The sequence below is a fragment of the Heloderma suspectum genome, chromosome 5 (genome assembly GCF_057233095.1).
Source record: "Heloderma suspectum isolate Gila_16-S chromosome 5, 16-S_ref, whole genome shotgun sequence".
In the NCBI taxonomy this organism is placed as follows: Eukaryota; Metazoa; Chordata; class Lepidosauria; order Squamata; family Helodermatidae; genus Heloderma; species Heloderma suspectum.
The window spans coordinates 6,567,284-6,587,034 of record NC_139462.1 but is presented as its reverse complement, the minus strand read 5'-3'; the positions used below and the strand labels follow the sequence as shown (position 1 = coordinate 6,587,034).

The following is a 19,751-nucleotide window of genomic DNA, read 5'->3' as shown; positions in this document are numbered from 1 at the left end:
GGCTCAGAACATTTAATGGTATACTGAAGAGTCTCCCTGAGCAGGTGCAGAGTGTATTTCTCTGCCCAGTGAGTAGCCTCAATTTGGCCCTCCCATCTGGGATTGGAGGAGGGGCTGCCACATCTGATGCACGGCTTGCAAGGATGCTTGCCAGTGGAGGCTGGTGGCTCCGATGTCAGTGGGGCAGTGAATCCGCTCCAGGTTTCAGTCAGAACCAGCCAGAACTCTAAAGGAGCTGTCCAAGTCTGATAACCAGAGCAGGTCCACTGCCCCACTGACATTGGAGCCACCTGCCTCCGCTGATGCTTGTGGATGGCTGGGTACCTTTCCTTCTTGAGAGAGCATGTGCTGGATTCTGAAAGACATCCACCTGCAAGTGGGAACAGGCAGAAAACAGGCTGTGGTGGTATTTGTGTTAGGACACAGCCAGCTTCTTGCACTGGCTGGAGCTGCTGTCCAACAAACACCATTGGGAGGTGTACTGCTGCATCTTCCCAATTTCTGCTGTTCTGAGTTGACACTGGACTCGTACATCACCTTTGAGCTTTCCATAAAGATGTCATCTGTTGTAGCTCTTGCACTTCATGGCATTTTGGTCCCACAATTTATAACTCCCCCCCCCCACATATATATTGGTTGACTGAAGATGATACTTCAAACTTCTTATGAAGTGGAATCTAGTCCACAAAAGCTTCTGCCACAATAAAGCTGCTAGTCCTTAAGATGCTGCAAGAGTATATAGTCTTAGAAAGACGCCAGAGGCCTCTGGAGCTCTTGCCTCCCAAAGGAAAACTGAGCCTGCTAAACCTGCCTTGATTTTCCTGCCCACCAGGGGGAAACCAGCAATTTTGGGGTAGCAAAACAAAATCTGCCCTTGCTGTCTGACTTGATGGAATTTACAAAACTTCATTGGTCTTTGCATCCAGGGTCACAGGATTTGGGAAGGACTAGCAATAGTGGAAAATACTAGCAGCAGATGCCTGGACAAAGTAGTGTGGTGTGCTCTGACCCTGTGGAACCTGGGGCTGGAGAGGATTCCACTTTGGCAACACACTGCTTGTCCTGGCATTTGCTGTGCTGCTGTGCTTCCTCCCACAGAGCCTTCTGAACCAATGTATATGCTGACAGCCAGATTATTAGAAAGACACTGGGGTTCATGGGACACTGGGGTGTCGTTTTCTTTTCTGGATTAAAATTCACCCTTGCATGCCAAATGTTGTTTGTCTGGATCAGCTCACAGCATCCTTTTTGCAGCTGCAGCAGGGGTGCAGAACCACTGTCATATTGGGGGCTGCATTCCATTTTGGGGAAGCTCTTGGGGGCCGCATTCCAGTAGGCGGGGCCAAAGGGGTAGGACCAGCCTATTTTTTGCTTAAAGCTTGGACTGCCAAAACAAAGCCTTGGGAGAGGCATTTCAACCTTTTAGGATGGGCGAAATTGTGCAAAAAACCAGGAACCCCCCCCCAAGTGATTGGCCCTGCAATTCTGCACCCCTAAGCTGTAGGATGGCCCAGGTAATATTAGCTCCTAGTGTCATCTCCCTCACAGCCCCCCACTTTGCCCAGCTAGTTAAGGTTTCATAGGGATCCAAACCTTTCTGGGCAAGCATTATGCCTTTGGGATCTCCCCCCTGCCCTGCCCCTGGAAGCTATGGAGGGAGCTGCATTGGGGAATCCCGGTACCTCCATACCCCCTCCCCCAGGATGATGTCACCAATATCTATGGTTCAGTGCTGCTTGGGCCCAGAGCCGTGAACGTGGTCGACACAGTGGCTTAACTTTTCAAGGTTAACTTCAGCCCCTCATGTGGCATAGCCGTGCATCCCAACGCACCACTTGTGAAACTTTGCATGAGTGCCCCCTCCTCCAAATAGATCCGGACCAAAAATGCATTTTAGAGAGGAGGAGGCCGGTGGTGGGGCGTGGATGAGAAGTGCCCCGATCTTTCTATCAGGGAATCCGGCATAAAAGAACAGAGGGACTTTTCTCACCAGGCAGGTGCAGGAGGTATATAGATATATTCTAGGGCCTGTTTCCTAAGAAATGACGGTAATAGTTCATTTACATGTGCTTACATTGAAAAACAGTGCAGCCAGGTATTTATCAACATTGCTATTGTACAACAGCTGTCACAGGACACACAATGGACAATGTAAAAAAAATTAAAATTAAGGGGAAAAATATACCAAAGAAAACATGAGACGGGAGAATAACTCTCCGTACGACATAGATAAATACACAGAGAACAAGCCCCAGTGGGAACGGTTGGAATTCCGACTTTGGGGGCTCTTCTTTTCCCATAATCTTTATTTACAAATATTTGCTCCCCTCCTTCCCACTTGGAAATAATGCTAGAAAAATAACTGCGGGAGGCCAAGAGAGGATGCCTGAAATTCTAGGGGGCCAAGCCAGCTGGAAGCTCCCTTGAGCCGGCCCCACTGCAATGAAGTGGGGCTGCGCAGGAGCACGGGCGTTCATTTCGATGGGGCTTGCACACGAGAACATCCTGCTGGATTGGGCCCCCCATTTGGACCCTACTTTTTTTTCTTTTTTCTTTTTTACAAAAACAGAAGCGAGTTTAAAAATAACAAAAAAGAACTGTATCTTTGTTGTTGTTTAAAAAAAGATGTTTTCTTGAAAGACAAATGAACAGTTCAATGCAAAAAATAGCGTACCGGCAGTTCATAAGGATTTGAGATAGCCTGGGGGTGGGGTGTGTGTGTAAAAAATAATAATCTAAAATTGAAATGTGAAAAATAGAAACAATGTTTTTATTTTTTTAATTTTTTTTAAAAAAGCAACTCCAAATCCTTTCATGAATCACAGGAATTGCTTTCTTTTTTGCCATTAAAAGGGCACCCCTGAAGGCCATTGCCTGACCTCCCTGAGGGTTCCCTTGTGAGGGTTTGATGAACATGGAAAGGCACGACCCGAAACTGTTGTAGCTGTTGATGGGAAAGAGGATCACCAGCTGCAACAACTCAGGCTGGAACATGGAGAACGAATACACCAGTTTCCCTCTCCTCCTCCTCTCCCATGTCTCTCCTCTTTCTGCCCCCACCCCCTCTGCAGTCCGGGGCTACCGAGGCCCTATGAACAAAGCTAAACAGCGTTGGGTATTCCAGTGCAAGTGAGCCAGGTGACCGTATCTTAGCTCACCGGAGATGAGATCGCCTGAGCTGAGCCGAGGTGGTGGGAAGCCACGTTGGCCTTATAATGCAAATGTAGTGGCCGGTGAGGCACTTTTTAAGGGAGAACCAGACGGTGGGAGATGGGATGCTTAACCCTCCACCATCCGCCAATCCTCCTCCATAAATCCCTCCCCATTAAAGTTTCCCCCTCAAGTTTAGCTCTCAAACTGAAAGCAAGTCCAGCTGGGTGGGGAAAACAAAACATTTAGGGGAAGCTCTACAAGGGAAAATTGACAGGTATGCTCACCCCTGTTGAGCTCCCCCCCCCATTAAGCACCCCGTAATTCCCTGTTATTTTGGCAAAGGTGGGATTGGGGCTGTGCATCTAGCTCCAGCCTGTGTTTCAATGCTGTGCTCACACAGACTCTGTGTCTGTGGGTACATCCCCCACAGGTTCAAGGGGTGCACCAGCTCTTTAAACTGGTTGAATAGCCATTCCCACTTCTCCAGGGAACTGTAGTTCTCTGGGGAAAAGGCTGAGGATCTCAAAACACAGAATAGTACGTTTATTCTCAGCACTCTTACCAAACTGCCACTTCCAAGGTCTTCGGGGTGGGTGTGGGAGAGGCAGGACCGAGAAGTTGTTATTAAACCAATGGAAGTTTATGTTGCAGATCTGGGGTGCTTCCAGAGGGAGGGCTCCTAGCGCTATCCGTCAAGAGGCACTGTGCTGCCATTTCATCTTTTTCCTCCTTAACAGATTCTCTTTTCTTCTGTTAAGAAGGAAGATGGGAGAAGTGGTGGGAAAACACGGGAGGGCTACAAATGGATGACGACGACATCCGCACCCCTCCCCGTGCTGTAAAGTCCTGGGAGTGAGGCGGTGTGATTGCACAATAGAGGCTTCACTTGGAAGCACCCCTAAGCCACGCAGGGCCACACTCCATGAAACGGCCTCAGGATATCCCAAGTCCCCGCCTGCACTATCGCTGGACATGAACCAGTTTTCCCTCTGGGAAAGGCTGGACTGGGTCCTAGAATGGTAACATTCTCCTCAAGCAACTGTCCAGGTTTTGGGGAGGGGCTGCCTGCACCCCTCTTCGAAGAAAGAGTGACATTTCCTACTTTCTCCTCGTGCTTGTTTACTCCTCTCAGCTTGGCTCGGAGCAACCTGGCATGGTTTTCATCGAAGGCCGGTTCCCGTGTCATGGGGCTCGTTGCCAGTTTTAACCCAGGCAAGCTGTAATGGCACGGGTTGCACAGATCACCTGGCAAGTTGATGTTACGGAGCTACTGGTTGCCCGGGGAGGTTCGGCTGCAACTTATCACGTGATCTGCTTGATCCATGTGGTTACTCACCACTTGCAAGCATTAAAGCTGCAGTGCGTCCCCCTCTGCCCACCCCACCGCATTTGTAATGCTAGAAACTGGCCTTTGTGAAGATGGCACAGAATGTCTGTTGCTAGAGTTAGCTGCCTCTATGACTGGCTCCCTCCCTGCATCTGCCTGAAAACAACTTCCATCAATGAGGATTTTCCTCATTAAGCCCTTTCCGGATGCAGGAATCAGAGACAACAGTGGTGTTCCTGCTGATGGGGCGAGGCGGAAGAGAGCATAGAGAACACTCCAGGGGGATTTGTGGGTGGGCATTTCAACATCTGGAAGAGTGCACCAGCCAAGAGTATAATGGACGGGGGTGAAGAGTGTCGCTGGGATCTTTCACACGTGTCCTGACCGTACCGGAGCCCACGCTCGGATGGATAGGTACCGCTTGGCCAGAGACGGATACATATGCGAAGAGTCTGCTGGCTTGTGGTGAGTTCTGGTGACACGCCTATGGATGGGGGCTTGCGATGGCATCGGAAAGCTTTTGCCATGACCTTTGTTTGCGGGAAGGCACAAGCCAGCATCTCTGGTGCCAAAATCTGTACTGCTGGAGGGTTTATGCTGTGTTGACTTGTGAGTCAGGCTGCAGGGCAGGGTGAGGTTAAAAAAAAAGCACTGGGTCACTTGTGGAATGCTGATTCTCTTCCCCTCGCTGGAAAGAAATCTCCAATTTGGCAAGAACAAAGGCAGAGGGGTGTGTGTATTTGTGTGTGGACCTAACACAAACCAGCTTGCTTTGGGAGGCACCTCCAGGAACAGAGATGGAGGTCTCCCCAAGTGCAGGGAACTCTTCCACCTCCCTGCCAATTCACATTTCCTGGGGTGCACACCCAAGGCCATGGGAATAAAGACAAGCAAGAAAAGAACCCAGGAGTCCTGGCTCGCAAGGTTGATGCTCAGGGTCCAGTTTTCAAAGGGAGATCTCTCCAGTTAGATGGGGGAACCCAAAGCAATAAAAACGACATGCTTTTAAAGGAATGTTCCTTTCTTGGCAGGGAGCAAATCTACCTGAGTGGGGAACCGAGATGAGATGGTGGACTCCTTCTGCTTGCGATTTGTAAAACCAAAGCTGCGAGAAATGGTGCCAGAGATGGGAAAAGGAGCTCTGCAAAGAAAGGGGGGCAATGCTGAATTCCCCGCAAAGACCCCTCCCTTAACGTTATCCTCCTCCTCGTGGACGAGGCCCCCAATTCATGGTTGGGCATCTCTTCCCTCTGCTTGTCCCGCTGCTCTGCAGCCTCCCACCAGAAGGGGAGCCCTCTTGTCAATGATGCAGCCAGGTTGGAAGGAACTGGGGAGGGGGCTCCAGGAAGCCAGGCCACATCAGCCGTGCCCACACCCTGTCAAGTCCAAGGGTCTGGGGAACTGCCGGTCCGCTGGTCCATCCTTCCAGAAGGTTCATCACCCATTCCCTGCTCACATGGGCGGTACGATGAGACCCGTCAAGGCTGGAAAGAAAAGGAGACACGGGGTCATGTTCTGGGGAGGAGGCCGGAGCGACGCTGGCGAGGCGCCAAGCCCCACCAGAGACCCTTCACGTGCACCTTCGGCGTTCACCCTGACGGTGTAGATTCTCTGAGGCTCAGCATGTGGCTGAGTGTCTTCAGACTTAGGTTGAATGTGGACCACTTACCGTGGCGCGCATCTGACCATCTGATAAGCTGGTCTCCTGTCTTTTCCTGCCTAGTGGTGAGGGGAATCTTACCACTCCCCCTGCTACTTTCTCCCCAGATGGCTGGAACCGTGGTAGAATCCTCCTCGGCAAGTTGGCGGGGCCATAGAGGCGACAGGTGTACCAAGTGGCGGCTGCCGCCCTGTGTGGGTCTCAGGTGAGATTTCAAGCAGGGCCCTCAAGATGGTAGCTCCTGGGGTGGACCTGGTGCGCACCAACTGTTGTTGCATGTGCTCAGAAGGGTTCAGAGGGGCAATGTTCTCTCTGGGTTTCCCTCCCTCCTGCCACAAATCTCAACCATTCAAACCAGAAATAGTAGCTGGGGAGTGGAGGGGATCTGTAGGGCCATTAGCTGTTGTTGACCGCTCAACATGTATCTCAAGAACTCGAGAAGAGCCATGCCGGGCTGGAGCAAGGGGGATCCAACTAGCTCAGCATCCTGATTTCCACAGCGGCATGAAGGCAGCAGCCCATCCCGACTGTCTCTCCCCTAAAAAAGGAGCATTTAGGGGCATCCTTAGCATTTCTATAGTGCTTCACAGTGCAATCCTATAAACCACCACTCCAAAGGAAGTCCCACTGATATCATGAGGCTTTCTCCCAGCTAAGCGGATATAGGTGTGCAACTTTAGAGTGTTCAAAGCGTGTCACATACATTGTTTCGCAATCCATACAACAACCCCACAAGGTAGGCCAGTGTTGTTATCTCCACTTTTCAGATGGGGGAGCTGAGGCTGTGAGATGCTGGCTCTCCCTAGCAAGTTCACGGCAGAGATGGTGCTTGAACCCAGGATTTCTGATTGGTAGCTCAGTCTCTTAACCACTATGCTACGACAGCTGGAGCGCCCAGCATGCCCAGGTCAAGAGGAGTAAACGCACCAGGGCTCACTGGCTGCTTTCTCTCTCCCTGCCTGGAAACATGCTCTCCTCCTCCTGCCCAGTCTGGGAGCCGTTAAGCCAGGGGTGCTGAACCTCTTTCAGCCAGAGGGCTGAATTCCAGTTCACAGAAGCTCTTGGGGGCCGTAGTCCAGTGGTGGGTGGGGCCAAAAGCAAAAGGGGCAGGGCCAGAGGCAAAAAGGGAGGGGCCAAAAATACCAGTATATTTTAGCTTAAAGCTATTTCTGCCAGTGACTAAGCCTTAGGAGAGGCGTTTCATTTATTCTGAATGGGGGCGGGGGAGAGACATCCACAGTCAGGGAAAGTGCCATATTTGCTCCCAGGCAGCCTAGATTTGGCCCACGGGCCCGAGGTCCAATACCCCTGCTTTAAGCCCTAAGCCTGGAATGGAGGAAGAGAGAAACTGCCATTCACTCATGGTACTGTGGGATCTGTGCAAACTAGAGCTGTGCGCAGATGGCCTCTCAAAATTCTCCACCTTATTTGTGGGCAGAGAATTCTGGGAGACAATTTCACTGAATTTCTCCAGGGGAAGGAGAAGTTCTCCAACAGTTTCTCACAGGTAGGGCTCCCTACTGGCAGAGGTTGTAGCACAGCTTCTTTCATTTTTGGTTAGGGTTTGGAGGGGTTTTGTGCTGCAGCAGCATGAACTGTGTTGGCAGGCTGGCCCCCATTTTGCATCCCTGTGTCAAGCTCCAGGGATGAGGTGGAGTTACTGCTTTGCCAAAATCTGTCCTGCAATTTCCAGAAGGTTTTCTTCCCCCACGAAAGGGGCTTCCACTGCTCTGCCTCATTCTCAGGACAGTCTATCATTTATGTTGAATTTCTTTTGGTGGTGTTTTTGAGCTTACCTAATCACAGCCAGCCTCCCAGGCTGCCTGCACTTCCTGATCTGTAAAAGCCCTAAGGGAGGAATTACCTCATACCTCATGGTGCCTTCCACTGGGCTTCAACTGAAGTGCAGGGAGCTGAGGAGGCTACAGGGTGCCAGAGAGAAGATTGTACAATGAAGAACAGGACACCTGGGCTCACTCCTCGGCCACTTCCTAAGTAAGGTATGCCCAAGAAACCCAAACCCAACCTTTGAGGATTTCTCCAAAATTTCTTCAGTATTGAATTTCTTTTTGAAAGCAATTTCTCTTCTATTGAACTGAATGAGAATGGTTGAAAAAATATGGGAGAAATGTTCAGCACAGCACTAGTGCAAACACAGGGTGGTGCTCAAGGCAGCAGGCCCCTGTGGCTTCTGGAACCCACTCGGACACAGGAAGTTGCCTTGTACTGCGCCAGGACTGTCCACTCTGATTGGCTCCAGCTGTCCAAGGATTCAGGCCAAGACCTTCCTGGCGCTGCCAGCCAAGATGTTTTAGGTGGAGAGGTGGGCCACTGAACTGCGGCCTTCTGCATGAGAAGCATCTGCTCTGTCCCGAACCACAGCTCCTTCCTGAGCTGAGGGGGGTGTTGTGGAGTGCCACGGAGAATGTTGTGAGAGGCGGTGGAAGTGGACGGGTGGCGGAGGCCCAGGCAAAGGCTGGTGCAGCTGCCCAGTTGCCTGTGGGGCCAAGTGGACGGATCACGCAACACTGATCCGATGTTAGTTGTCAGTGCGTCTCCGGGCAAAATTCAAAGTACTGGTTGTTACCTTTAAAGCCCTAAATGGCTTTGGACCAGGTTATCTGGACGTCCATCAGCACCCTTATGAACCTGCCAGGGCCTCGTGATCGGCCACAGAGGCCCTGCTGGTAAGATCGATCAGGTTGGTGGGCACGAGACACAGGGCCTTTTTGGTCGTGGCCTCATCACTGTGGAACTCTCTTTCTCAGGAAGTGCATCTAGTGCTCTCACTGACTGCTTTTAAATAGGGCCCCATGACCTGGTTCTTTAAATCAGCTTTACATTGGAAATGCTTTTAATTGTCCTGCAGATGCTGTGGTTGAAAAATGTTAATGGTCGCTGCTATTTTATTGCTGGTATGTTTTGTATGTTTTTTTTTTGTATGTTTATTTGTATGTTTTTTTTTTATATTACTGTTTTTTATCTTTGTTATTGTTTATGTTTATAATCTTGTAAACCATATCGAAGGGGCTTTGGGCTCAAGAAAGGTGGTCCATACATTCATAAATAAACATAAATATATTGTGACTACCCCTGGCTTTGTTAAGATTCCAAAGTCAAGTCCCCGCCAGCCCTCCCACTCTGGTGAGCAATGTAAGGACACAAGCCCGCGCAAGGCTGTTGTGCAGGAGTCACGATTACTCATGGCGAGAGGAGCAGAAAAAGAGAGAAGGCTGACAAAGCGAGGCGGGAGGGGAAAGCAGGAGAACGAGAGAAGAAACATACTGTGATTAGGAATAAGCCAGTCCTTGGAGCGAACGAGATGGTGTGTGAAACTTGTCTGCTGAATCCTCAAAGGTCTGGTCTGGGTGGCAGGACCAAGCAAGCAGCGGCACAGGGAAAGGGAAGGAAGGACAGGAGAGAGGGACACACACACAGAGAAACGGAAGGAAGGAAGGAAAAGCGAGAGCAAGCAAGGAAAGGGGAACAACGGAAAAAATAAAATATAAAAGCCATTAAGAAAGAGCAAAGGTTGCAGCCAAGATCACTTCAGAAAGTCCTTTCCTCTGCTTTATATTTCAGGATTCTCTCCCAATCCATTTCTGTGAGGCATCAGGACAGCAAGAGTGTAAAGGGGGAGGGGGGACATGTGGCCCTCCAGATATTGGACTGCAGCTCCCATAATTCCTCACCACACTGGCTAGGGTTGATGGGAGTTGTAGTCTGACAACACCTGGAGGGTCCATGTGCCCCACCCCTGATGTAAAGCCATGATGGAGGGTTTGCGCCTGCAACCCCAATAAACGTTCTTCCCAGGCACTCCCTTTCTCTCAGCATGGAGTGGAGAAAAGGGAAGACTGTGTCCCTCGCTTAGCTGAAAGATGCAGCTGCTCCATCCCTCACGCAATGGTGGAGCGGCAGGGCTTGCGCCACTACAAGGGGGTAGCCTTGCTCGGGGTTGGGGGAGCTTTTTACAATGGTGGAGTGGCCGTGGAAAGAAGAATTGCAGAGGTCAAAGAAAGAAAGAATGGCAAAAAAGTCTAGCTGGGGCAAGAACTGTGATGTCCGGCAGTTCCTGCGGCAGCGTCCGCATCGCCCTTCTGGGAAGTGGTGCTGTGTGGATAACTGGAGCAGCTGGTGTGAAACACAACTGTTCACTAAGGCAAGGATGGGGAACCTGTGGGCCTCCAGAAGTGGTCAGATGACAACTCCTGTCATCCCCACTGGCTAGGCTGATGGGACTTGGAATCCAACAACACCTGGAGTTCGAGTCCGAAAACATCTAGAGTTGGACACAAGAACATAAGAAGAGACCTGCTGGATCAGACCCAGGGTCCATCTAGTCCAGCATTTGCTTCACACAGTGGCCAACCAGCTGTCGACCAGGACCCCACAAGCAGGGCATGAGCCCAACAGCACCCTCCCACCCATGTTCCCCAGCAACTGGTGTACAGAGGCTCACTGCCTCTGGTTCTGGATGTAGCACAGAGCCATCAAGACTGGTAGCCATTGATAGCCTTTTCCTCCAGGAATTTGTCCAACCCTCTTTTAAAGCCATCCAAATGGGTGGCCATCACCACATCCTGGGGGAGCCAGTTCCATCGTTTAACTCTGTGCTGCGTGAAGGCAGCCTTCTTTTTATCTGTCCTGAAGCTCCCACCAATCAGACCCCGGGTTCTAGTCTCCCCTTAACCTCCTTTTTCCCAGGTTAAACCATCCCAGCTGTTGTAACCTTCTCTCATTGGGGAGATGCTCCAGCCCGTTGAACATTTTAGTTGCCCTTTTCTGCACTTTTTCCAGCTCTACAATGTCTTTTTTTAGATGCAGTGACCAGAACTGTACACAGAATTCAAGGGTGGTCTCACCACAGATTTGTATAAGGGCAGTATGATGTTGGCAATTTTATTCTCAATTCGTTTTCTGATTATGCCTAATATGGAGTTTGCCTTTTTTACAGCGGCCGCACACTGGGTTGACATCTTCATTGAGCTGTCCGCCACACCGAGGAGTCCAGCAACAGCACAGATTCCTGCCACCCCCTGAACTAAGGCCTTTCCGGACAGTACAGGTCATGCTCTGAGTAGCCACACTAGTGTTACCGATCAGCCCGGACAATGGTCTAGTCCTTATTGAAGTGGTCAGGCGTGGTTTGGGCTGTACCGCTGCGGATGACAGGTGTGGGCCCACCTGATTGAAACCTGTTCTGTACAAAAACAATCCCCTCCTTATAGAACACTAGCAAGTTCATGGGAGAAGTGTTCTAGCTTAGCCTCCTCCCTGACATACTAGCCTTTCCAGTTTGGGGATTTTTGTTGTGGTGGTATGAAGAAGCATTCAATCATGTGAGACCCCACCTGGCATCTGCACTGAAACTGCCTAGACAGGGCTTTACTACCTGGGCGAGAACGAGGCCATTGCTGATTAGCAATGTCTGCACAGTCTAATCAGGGAACAGCAGTCTCCAAAAAGGCCCTTCGAAGGGGCATTTCACCAACAACCGCATTTGGGATTGGGGGAAATCAGAGGTCTAAAGAATTATGTCCAGACATTGCTGGTCTTGTGAAAATGCTGTTTACTTCTCTTGAAATTCCTCAGATATTTTCCCTGAGCAGTAACCTACAAATATGCCCTACATTTTGCTTGACAGGGTCAGTAGTATAAGTTCTGGGGGTTGGGGGATAGCAAGTTTCTAGCCCCCTGGTAGAAAAGTTTAGCTGGAAAATTCAACTGCATCTTTAGAAGGAATCCACCACTGCCTTTGCACCCCAGGCTGGCTGGATTAACTCTCGACTCCAAAGGGCAGTCAAGAGAACAATTCTAGCCAAGGCAATCAACCTCTCAGTCTTGACAAAGGGACTGACGGATGCATCAAAGCTTTACAAAAATTCTATGCAGAGTGGGATTTTTATTATTACATTTATATCCTGGATTTTTCCTCTTGCAAGGAACCCAAAGCAGTTTATATGGCCCTCCTCCTCTTCATTTTATCCTCACAAAAAGCCAGTGAGGTAGGTTAAGCTTGAGAGTGAGTGACTGGCCCAAAGTCATCCGGTGTGCTTTATGGCTTGACTGGGGATTAGAACCCAGACTTCCCGCGTCCCAGTCCAACACTCTAACCCCTACACCACCCTGGGATTAGCGATGGATTCCCCACTGCATGGGAACCCCATGCCTCTATCTGGACCAAATCTCCAAGGAAAACCTTTGTCAAAATGGCAGCCATTGGGACCCAGAGAAAATGACAGCCTGCCCCCTCCCATTCGCGGAAAGAAAAGGACCGTGTCCCTGTGGCAGATTTCATCCTCCCCTTCGCCCCACGACGGCCCTTGCGATCGCCCCCCCCTGCATGCCACTGGCCACGGCCGGTGGAGGGGGCGGGGTCAACTCACCCTGGAGACTGTTCCCGTTGGCGCTGGTGCAGGTAGGGGGAGGGGACGCTTGCGGCCGCACCACGGGGGCAAAGGCGCTTTTCTGCTTGACGGCGGAGATCATGTTGACGGGGGAGAAGGAGAAGACGCCTGCTGGCGTGGAGGAGCTGGCGATGGAAGAGGCTCCCAGCGGGGGGCTGGAGGGCATGACTGCCATGAAGAGAACGACAGAAGTCAGTGGCAGGGAGGAAGGAACGGGGTGGGGGAAGATGGGCACAGATCGGGGGGCAGGTCAGAGGAAGGTTTGAATCAGTGCTGGCTCCAGGCTTTGGAGGGCCCTTGCGCCACACGCACTCAAGGCCCCCCCCATAAGCCTGCTTCCTCACCACTGCGGTCACCAGCTGCTGTGGCTCCTTGTCCTCTTCGTCAGGCTCCCCCTTGCTTGCATGACAGGAAGAGAGAGCCAGGGAGCCAGTCGGCCGTGGCCTCTGCTCCTCCTCCTCACCACCACCACTGCCTGGGCCAGAGCGAGAGGCAGGCGAACAGGCAGGCTGCAGGGGGGAAGAGGGGGAGCAACTGCAGGGGCTCTTGCCACTGCCCTGCCCTGCTTGGTGTGGGTCCTCGCAGGTGCCCAACCATGCCTACTGTTGACGCCAACCCTGGTTTAAATCTTCCCGTCCAAGGCCTCCCTGCTCCCGTGGTTCTTTCTCTGTCACAGAAATACAGCCCATCTCTCCACTCCAGCTTTTAAGGTGCTCAGAGTGGGGCTCATTTTTCACTCCAAAGACCTCCCGCTGACATATTGTTTCAGTTCTGCTTATTTTGCTTGAGCTCTTCTGCACCTCATGGATGTTGGGAAGGGCGAGGAGCTGTACAGAGGCCAGACGCCTCCCCCTTTGGCAACTGAGTTTCACTCGGCTCCTTTTGGCAACTGAGTCTCACTCGGCCCCCTGGTTTCTTCAGGAAGGGGCTATCTCAGTGGGAGGGCTGATGGCTCTCCAAGCAGAAGGTTCCCGGGTTCAATGCCTGGCACCCCCAATTAAGAAGATCAGCATGACGGTGAAGGGGAAGAAGCCGCCCCCCTGTTTCTGTCTGAGATGGTGGTGCCAGTCACAGGAACATCAGAAGCTGCCCTATACAGAGTTAGACCACCAGCCCAAACATGCCGACACTGACTGGCAACAGCTCTCCATGGGTTCAGGCAGGTGTTTTTCCAGACCTACCTGGAGATGCCGGGGCGCTAGGTGGACCAACAGCCTGACCCATCCGAAGGCAGCTTCCTACGTTCCATCCCGCCCACCCCCCTGTAGCCACAGAGTTCCCACCAGGGATTTTCCCAAGCCCACACATCCCCCAGCTTGGCTTCCCAAACCAGAAGGGCTAGACATTTGATTTTTGTTTTTCTTTCTAAAGGAGAAAGTCAAGATTGCCAAATTCTCCATGAGCACCTTGTGCAATTGGTGGCAGCCCAGAGCTATGCCCCTTTGTACAAACCGCAGAAACTCACTGGCGTAGGGGGAGTTGGCAGTGGAGCCGTTGAGGAAGCTGGGGGATCCAGGCACCCCGAGGCTGGTCATGGCCGCCCCTGCGTAGCCATTCATGCTGGACGTGATGGTGTTGTAGTTGCTCTGCTGCGGGGTGGAGCTGGGGACGTAGCCTCGTGGCGAGACGCTGCTCGTGTTGCGCGTGTATCCTGCAAGCAGAGGGGAGAGGTACTAAGCTCCTCCTGCCTAACAGGGGGATCAGCCAAATCCACAGAGGAGAAGAGGCCCATTGATGGCTGTTCAGCCATGGTTGTTAATGGAACCTCCATGTTCAGAAGCACTCAACCCCTGAATGCCAGATGCTGGGTTCAAACAACCAGGGAGCATGGTTGTGTTTGCATCCAGCTTCGGAGCTTCCCTGAAGCATCTGCCTGGCTGCTGTTGGAAACAGGATGGTGGACTAGATCAGGCGTGTCGAACCTCAGGCCTGTGGGCCAAGTCCAGCCAACCTGGGGTACCTATATGGCCCTCCAGGGTTCCCCAGAAGGCCATGCCCCTTCCCCTGGTCCCAACCGCTTTCTCCTCACCAGCATTTCCACAGCTTTTCCCGTTTCCCCCCATTCTAAAAGGCTGAAATGCCTCTCCTAAGGCTTAGGTACTAGCCTGGACGCTAAAATAGGCTGGTATTTTTGGCCGCACCCCTTTTACCTTCGGGGGCCATACCACTGGGATGCGGCCCCCAAGAGCTTCTCTGAAACTGAACCTGGCACTCAGCCTGAAAGAGGTTTGACACCCCTGACTTAGACAGACCTGCCTTGGCCTGATCCAGGACGGCAGCTCGTCTGCACCCGTCACAGGAAAGAGCAGCTCCCCTGGATGCCCCCCTACCTTGCTCTGAGCCCTGGGCGGAGTCACTGATGTTGATGGCCAGCTGGCTCCCGAAGGAGTTGACGCCCATCATGCCCGAGTGGGCGTGGCTCCCGGCCAGGGAGGTCAGCTGATTGGGGTTGCGTGGGACGCTGTACAAGGCCTCCGCAATGTCCGCTGCTCGTTTCAGGATTATGTCCTGGGGACGGGGAGGAGAACAGCCAGAGACAGAGACAGAGACAGAGAGAGAGAGAGAGAGAGAGAGAGGGAGAGAGAGAGAGAGAGAAGGGAGGGGAGCAAGAGAGAGAGGTTGTTGCAAAGCTGTTTATTTTAAAATGTTGTAATTGTCTTAATATTGTGTTTTATTCTTTTATCTGTTGTTCACTGCTCTGAAATCCTTGAGGTGGAGCGGTATATAAATATTGCAAATAAATAAGGAAATAAATAAAGCGGCACAACAGCAAAGCCACAAGGAGGCTCTGGATCCACTGTGAACGCGGTCAGTCTTACGGTAAAACACGTAAGAAAGAAAGACTAACAACAGAGTATTAAAATATATATATCTTAAGCTAAGTGTTTAGGCTTCCACCTTTATCAGTAGCTGTGCTGCTTTATATATCAAATATATATTAAACACTCTCATTGGGTGCGAATGACTGTATGCAGGACACTGTATGGTCTTCTGTTAGTGCTCTGCTGGGCAAGGAAGGGCATCCCAGAACAACGCTCATCCCTCCCCACTGTGTGATCTTTGGCTTCACCACCATCTCCTCTCTGTCCCTGGGGTGGAGAATTCTCGAGTCCCCTCTCTTTAGCACTGACTGTTGAGAATTCCCATGTTTCCCCTGGAGACCAGCAGAGGAACTGGAAGGGGGTCACAGGCAAAAGCCGGTGAAACAGGAGAAGCTGTCCACCATTCCATACCCATCTGCTGCTTAGTTCTTATCAACTTATTCCTCCTCTAGACCCCGAGAGCTTCTCCGGAATGGAATTTGGCCTGGGGGCTGAAAGAGGCTCAGCAGCCCTGGCTTCCACGTCGCCTCTTGTCACACCCCGAGTGTAACATGTAGCTAGGCTGGTCTCCACCTCGGCTGAAGTCTGCTTTTCCCATCTCCTGTGAGGGGTGGCTGAGAACCTGGTCCCACCATTTTGTGGCACACAGGCCGGTGGAGGGAGCGGGGAAGATTTATGACCCAGGAAGGAAGCGAGGGGCAAAGCAACGGGGACCTTTAGCAAGCAAAGCTTCAAGCTGAGCCAAATGCCTCCCACACGATGGCCTGACCCGACGCCTCCACGAGACCACAGCAATATCCGCCCAGGTGGTGCTAACCGCTACTGAGCCGTGAAAACACCGGCTGGGCCCAGTTATGGGGGTGCGGGAAGGATGGGGCCGTTGCGAGCCCGTTACTTAACGGCCCTGGAATTTCTAATGACGAACAGATGTATGCCTAGGAGCCAGGTCTTGTATGGGCCCAGCCAGCTCCGTGCAAGGTTGGGGGAAAGCAGAGGGAGGGGAGCCGGCGAAGTCCAAGATATGGAAATCATTACTGGCACGGCCACAGAACTGCGAGGGACATTAAAATGCTTGCGATGGTCAGGGCCCCTGGAACTCCGCGCTTAAAATCATTCCCCGTTCTCCAAGCCAAATGCAATCTATGCAAATTACTAATGCTATGCATGTGCATGTCTCCTTGGGAGTGGAGGGTCTGGCCAGGGATGACAGTGGGGGATGAGGCTGGGTTGCATGAACATTAAGAGCGAGCATTTAGGTTGCCCTTTCTGGTGTTCAAAGCACTTTGCGGGTATTATTGTGGTAGTCCTTACACCAACCCTGCAAGGTAGGCCAGTGCTGGCCTTCTTGTGTTGCAGACAGGGAAGCTGAGAGAAGAGTGCCCTGCTAAAGGGGCACGTCGTGTGCTCACAGAGAGAGGTGTGATCTGAAATGGGGACTTTGATGCACAGTGAGCCATGTGGTTGTGTGAGGTGCTGGAGGGATGATATGTGGACAGGTGATACATGGGCGGGGAGCTCCTCTTCCATTAAAAGCTGCGAATCGGAGCCAGTTCGCAGATCCCTGCGGTGGCACTGGATCTGCTTTCCCGCAGCTCCTTCCCACATCGCTAAGCTGCTGTCTGAATGCAGCAACTGTCTGCATTTCCTACTCATGGAACCAGCGCCAGAGAGTTCAGGGAGTTGTGGGGAACCCGGCCTCATAGCTCCTGCACCCAAGAATTACCAGAGCAGCCTCCCACCAGGGTCAACTTGAATACCCAGCATTCTCAGGTAGCTGCTGGGACCCCAGCATCCAGGCAGGGCTCACCCCTGGTGTCAGCTTCCCCCGCCTCCCCAGGTGGCTGGTCTGGGAGCAGAAGCACCACCGCTCCGTTGCAGAGCCCCCATGCTGGATGCAGCAGATCCCAGGTTCTAACTCTGGCATGTCCTGACAGGGTTGGGAAAGACCCCTGCCTCAAACCTTGGAGAGCCCCTGGCAGTCAGTGCATGGGAAGACACGGGCCAACGAGAACATCAGAAGAGCCTTGCTGGATCAGACCGAGGGTCCATCTAGTCCAGCATTCTGTTCACACAGTGGCCAACCAGCGGCCCATGGGAATCCCACAAGCAGAGCATCAGCACAACAGCACCCCCCCACCCACGTTCCCCAGCAACTGGTGTACATGGGCTCACTGCCTCTGGTACTGGAGGTAGCACACAGCCATCAGGACTAGTAGCCATTGATAGCCTTTTCCTCCAGGAATTTGTCCAGCCTTTCAAAGCCATCCAAACTAGTGCCCATCGCCACATCGTGTGGTAGCGAATTCCATAGTTTAAATATGCGCTGTGTGAAGAAGGCCTCCCTTTGGTCTGTCCTGCATCTCCTACCAATCAGATCCCTTTGGGTTCTAGTATTTTGAGAGAGGGAGCAAAATGTCTCCTTATCCACATTCTCCGCACCATGCATAATTTGGTCTGACTTGGTTCAAGGCAGGCTCCTAGCTGCCTGCTGTTTTAATTTTACCATCATGCCCCAGAGGGGTTTCATATCAGGCACTCCAGGCATTGTGGGAAAATTACAATGGCATCTGGATGCCGACAGTTGTAGAAGGAGGCCCAGCTGGACAGGGCCCCCTCAAACCTGGAGTCGGCCCTGGCTCCCACCCTTCCTAGGCTCACTGGTGCCCAGGAAATACTCTTCAAGTAACAGTACCCCCTAGGGATGAGGAAGGGAGGTAGATACATGTGTGTATGTGTGTGTGTAGGGCAGGGGAGCCGAACCACTTTGGGGTAGGGGGGCCAGATGACTGCCCCCTCCCAGCCCTCCAGAAGCCATAAGATGTCAGCTGGGTGTGGCAAGGCTTGTGGAGCAGCTACAGAGCCTGTGAAGGGAATACGAGCCTCCACAAGCCAAATGCAGAGCCTCTGTGGGCCGGATTAGGCTGAAGGGCCGGACGTTCCACAGCCCTAGTGTAAGGGGTGGCCGTTCTCTGCTGACAACTCTTTGGGTTGCAAAGCACCTTCAGGCAGGGTTGGTTGGATCTATCCGGACACCCCGCTGTCCAGCTCGCGTCCTACCCCGAGGGGCTGCGATGCTTACCTGGTTATTGTGTGGCATGCCGTACAAAGCTTCCACCAGGTCAGCTGCCCTCTTGAGTAGCACTTCCTGTGGTGAGAGAGAGAGAAAGGCGATTCTAAGGAGGGGTTTCCTTGGGGCTGCAGCACAGACTTCCCCAACGGGGCGTCCTCCAGATGTGTTAGGCTACAACTCTGGACAGGAGTCATACAAGTATGACATAGTCCAACACATCTGGACGGTGCCAGGTAATGGCCATGCTGGCTGGGGATGATGGAAATGGTAGTTCGACGCATTTGGAGGACACCACGTCGGGGAAGATTTAATGGAATGGTTACTCTTATCTATCCCAAACTGAAAAGCATTATGCACAGTAGGCCTATCTGAAGATACCTTGCAGCAGTTCCAAATGGCACCCTCTGAGCATTCACACAGCCACCCAGCCTCCCCCCTGGCTGCTGCTTTGCCATTGCCCTTCCTCGCCATGCAAATACGTCCTAGCACCACCCATTGGCCCACGCCCAGAATCGCCCTCAATAACAGTGCCTGAACTTAAACAATCAATACAGTGATGGTGGCAATGGTAGCAGAATCTATCGGGTTTCCCCCCACCCTCTTCCCTGCGGCCTTTCGATATGTGTCGAGAAGAAGCTTAATAGAATCTCATGTTTTTCATGCAAGGACTATCAATGTGGGAGGGAAGATGCAAGGCAAATTGAATGTATGCTGCTTCAGCCTGTTTACAGAGAGCTGTGCCAAACATTTTCAAGTTTCAGGTTTTTTGGATCAGAACATAGTAATTTTGCTGCAGTAGAAGTTTCCCAAAAAAACCCACTTAGTCCAAGCAAATATCTCCCCCACCCCCTAAAAAAATCCTGTTCAATACCATTGTTTCCCTGGGCTGCTATCTCTTTCTCCTTCACAGATTAGTGATGTGGCTGATCCCACCCAATTAGGGATCACATAGTGGATGGGCAAAGCCAATCAATGCATCAACCAGAGGCTTTCTAACTGTGTTCTGGAGGACCCAAGGTTCCTCAATCAGCAGATCAGTACTGGAGCACACAGTTCCATGAAAGACAGCCTGTCCACCACTCTGCAACACCCAACAATGTCATGTGTGTTTTGTAGGTCACCCTTTCAGTTCAAGCAATTCAACAGACTTGTGCAAGATATTCTCAGTGGGACTCCTCCCTGCGTGCACCCACCTCCTCACCACTGCAATCGCAGCTGCCAATCTGCTTGCCTCTTCCTCTGGGCCCAATTCACACCACTTTCCAGAGGGGGAGGTTACTGCTCCTTCTCCTTGCTCACTTGGAGAGGG

The 19,751-nt window shown here is 51.9% G+C and overlaps 1 protein-coding gene across 3 annotated transcripts in view; it reads right to left on the bottom strand.

Moving 5' to 3' along the window:
- Window positions 1-2,560: 2,560 nt before the first annotated feature.
- LOC146343544 (transcription factor COE3-like) overlaps window positions 2,561-19,751 on the bottom strand; it is a 106,188-nt gene continuing 88,997 nt past the window's right edge. For 2 of the 3 annotated variants that reach the window (XM_084855267.1, XM_084855266.1), the window contains 5 exons: window positions 18,452-18,517; window positions 14,881-15,058; window positions 14,016-14,201; window positions 12,530-12,718; window positions 2,561-5,964 (listed from right to left, as the gene is read on the bottom strand). In XM_084855267.1, the coding sequence (XP_084711393.1) occupies window positions 5,933-5,964; window positions 12,530-12,718; window positions 14,016-14,201; window positions 14,881-15,058; window positions 18,452-18,517 (651 nt within the window). In that variant the 3' untranslated portion in view covers window positions 2,561-5,932. Of the gene's footprint in view, window positions 5,965-9,430; window positions 9,505-12,529; window positions 12,719-14,015; window positions 14,202-14,880; window positions 15,059-18,451; window positions 18,518-19,751 lie in introns of those variants that run through there. The other variant, XM_084855268.1, reaches the window with a different exon arrangement.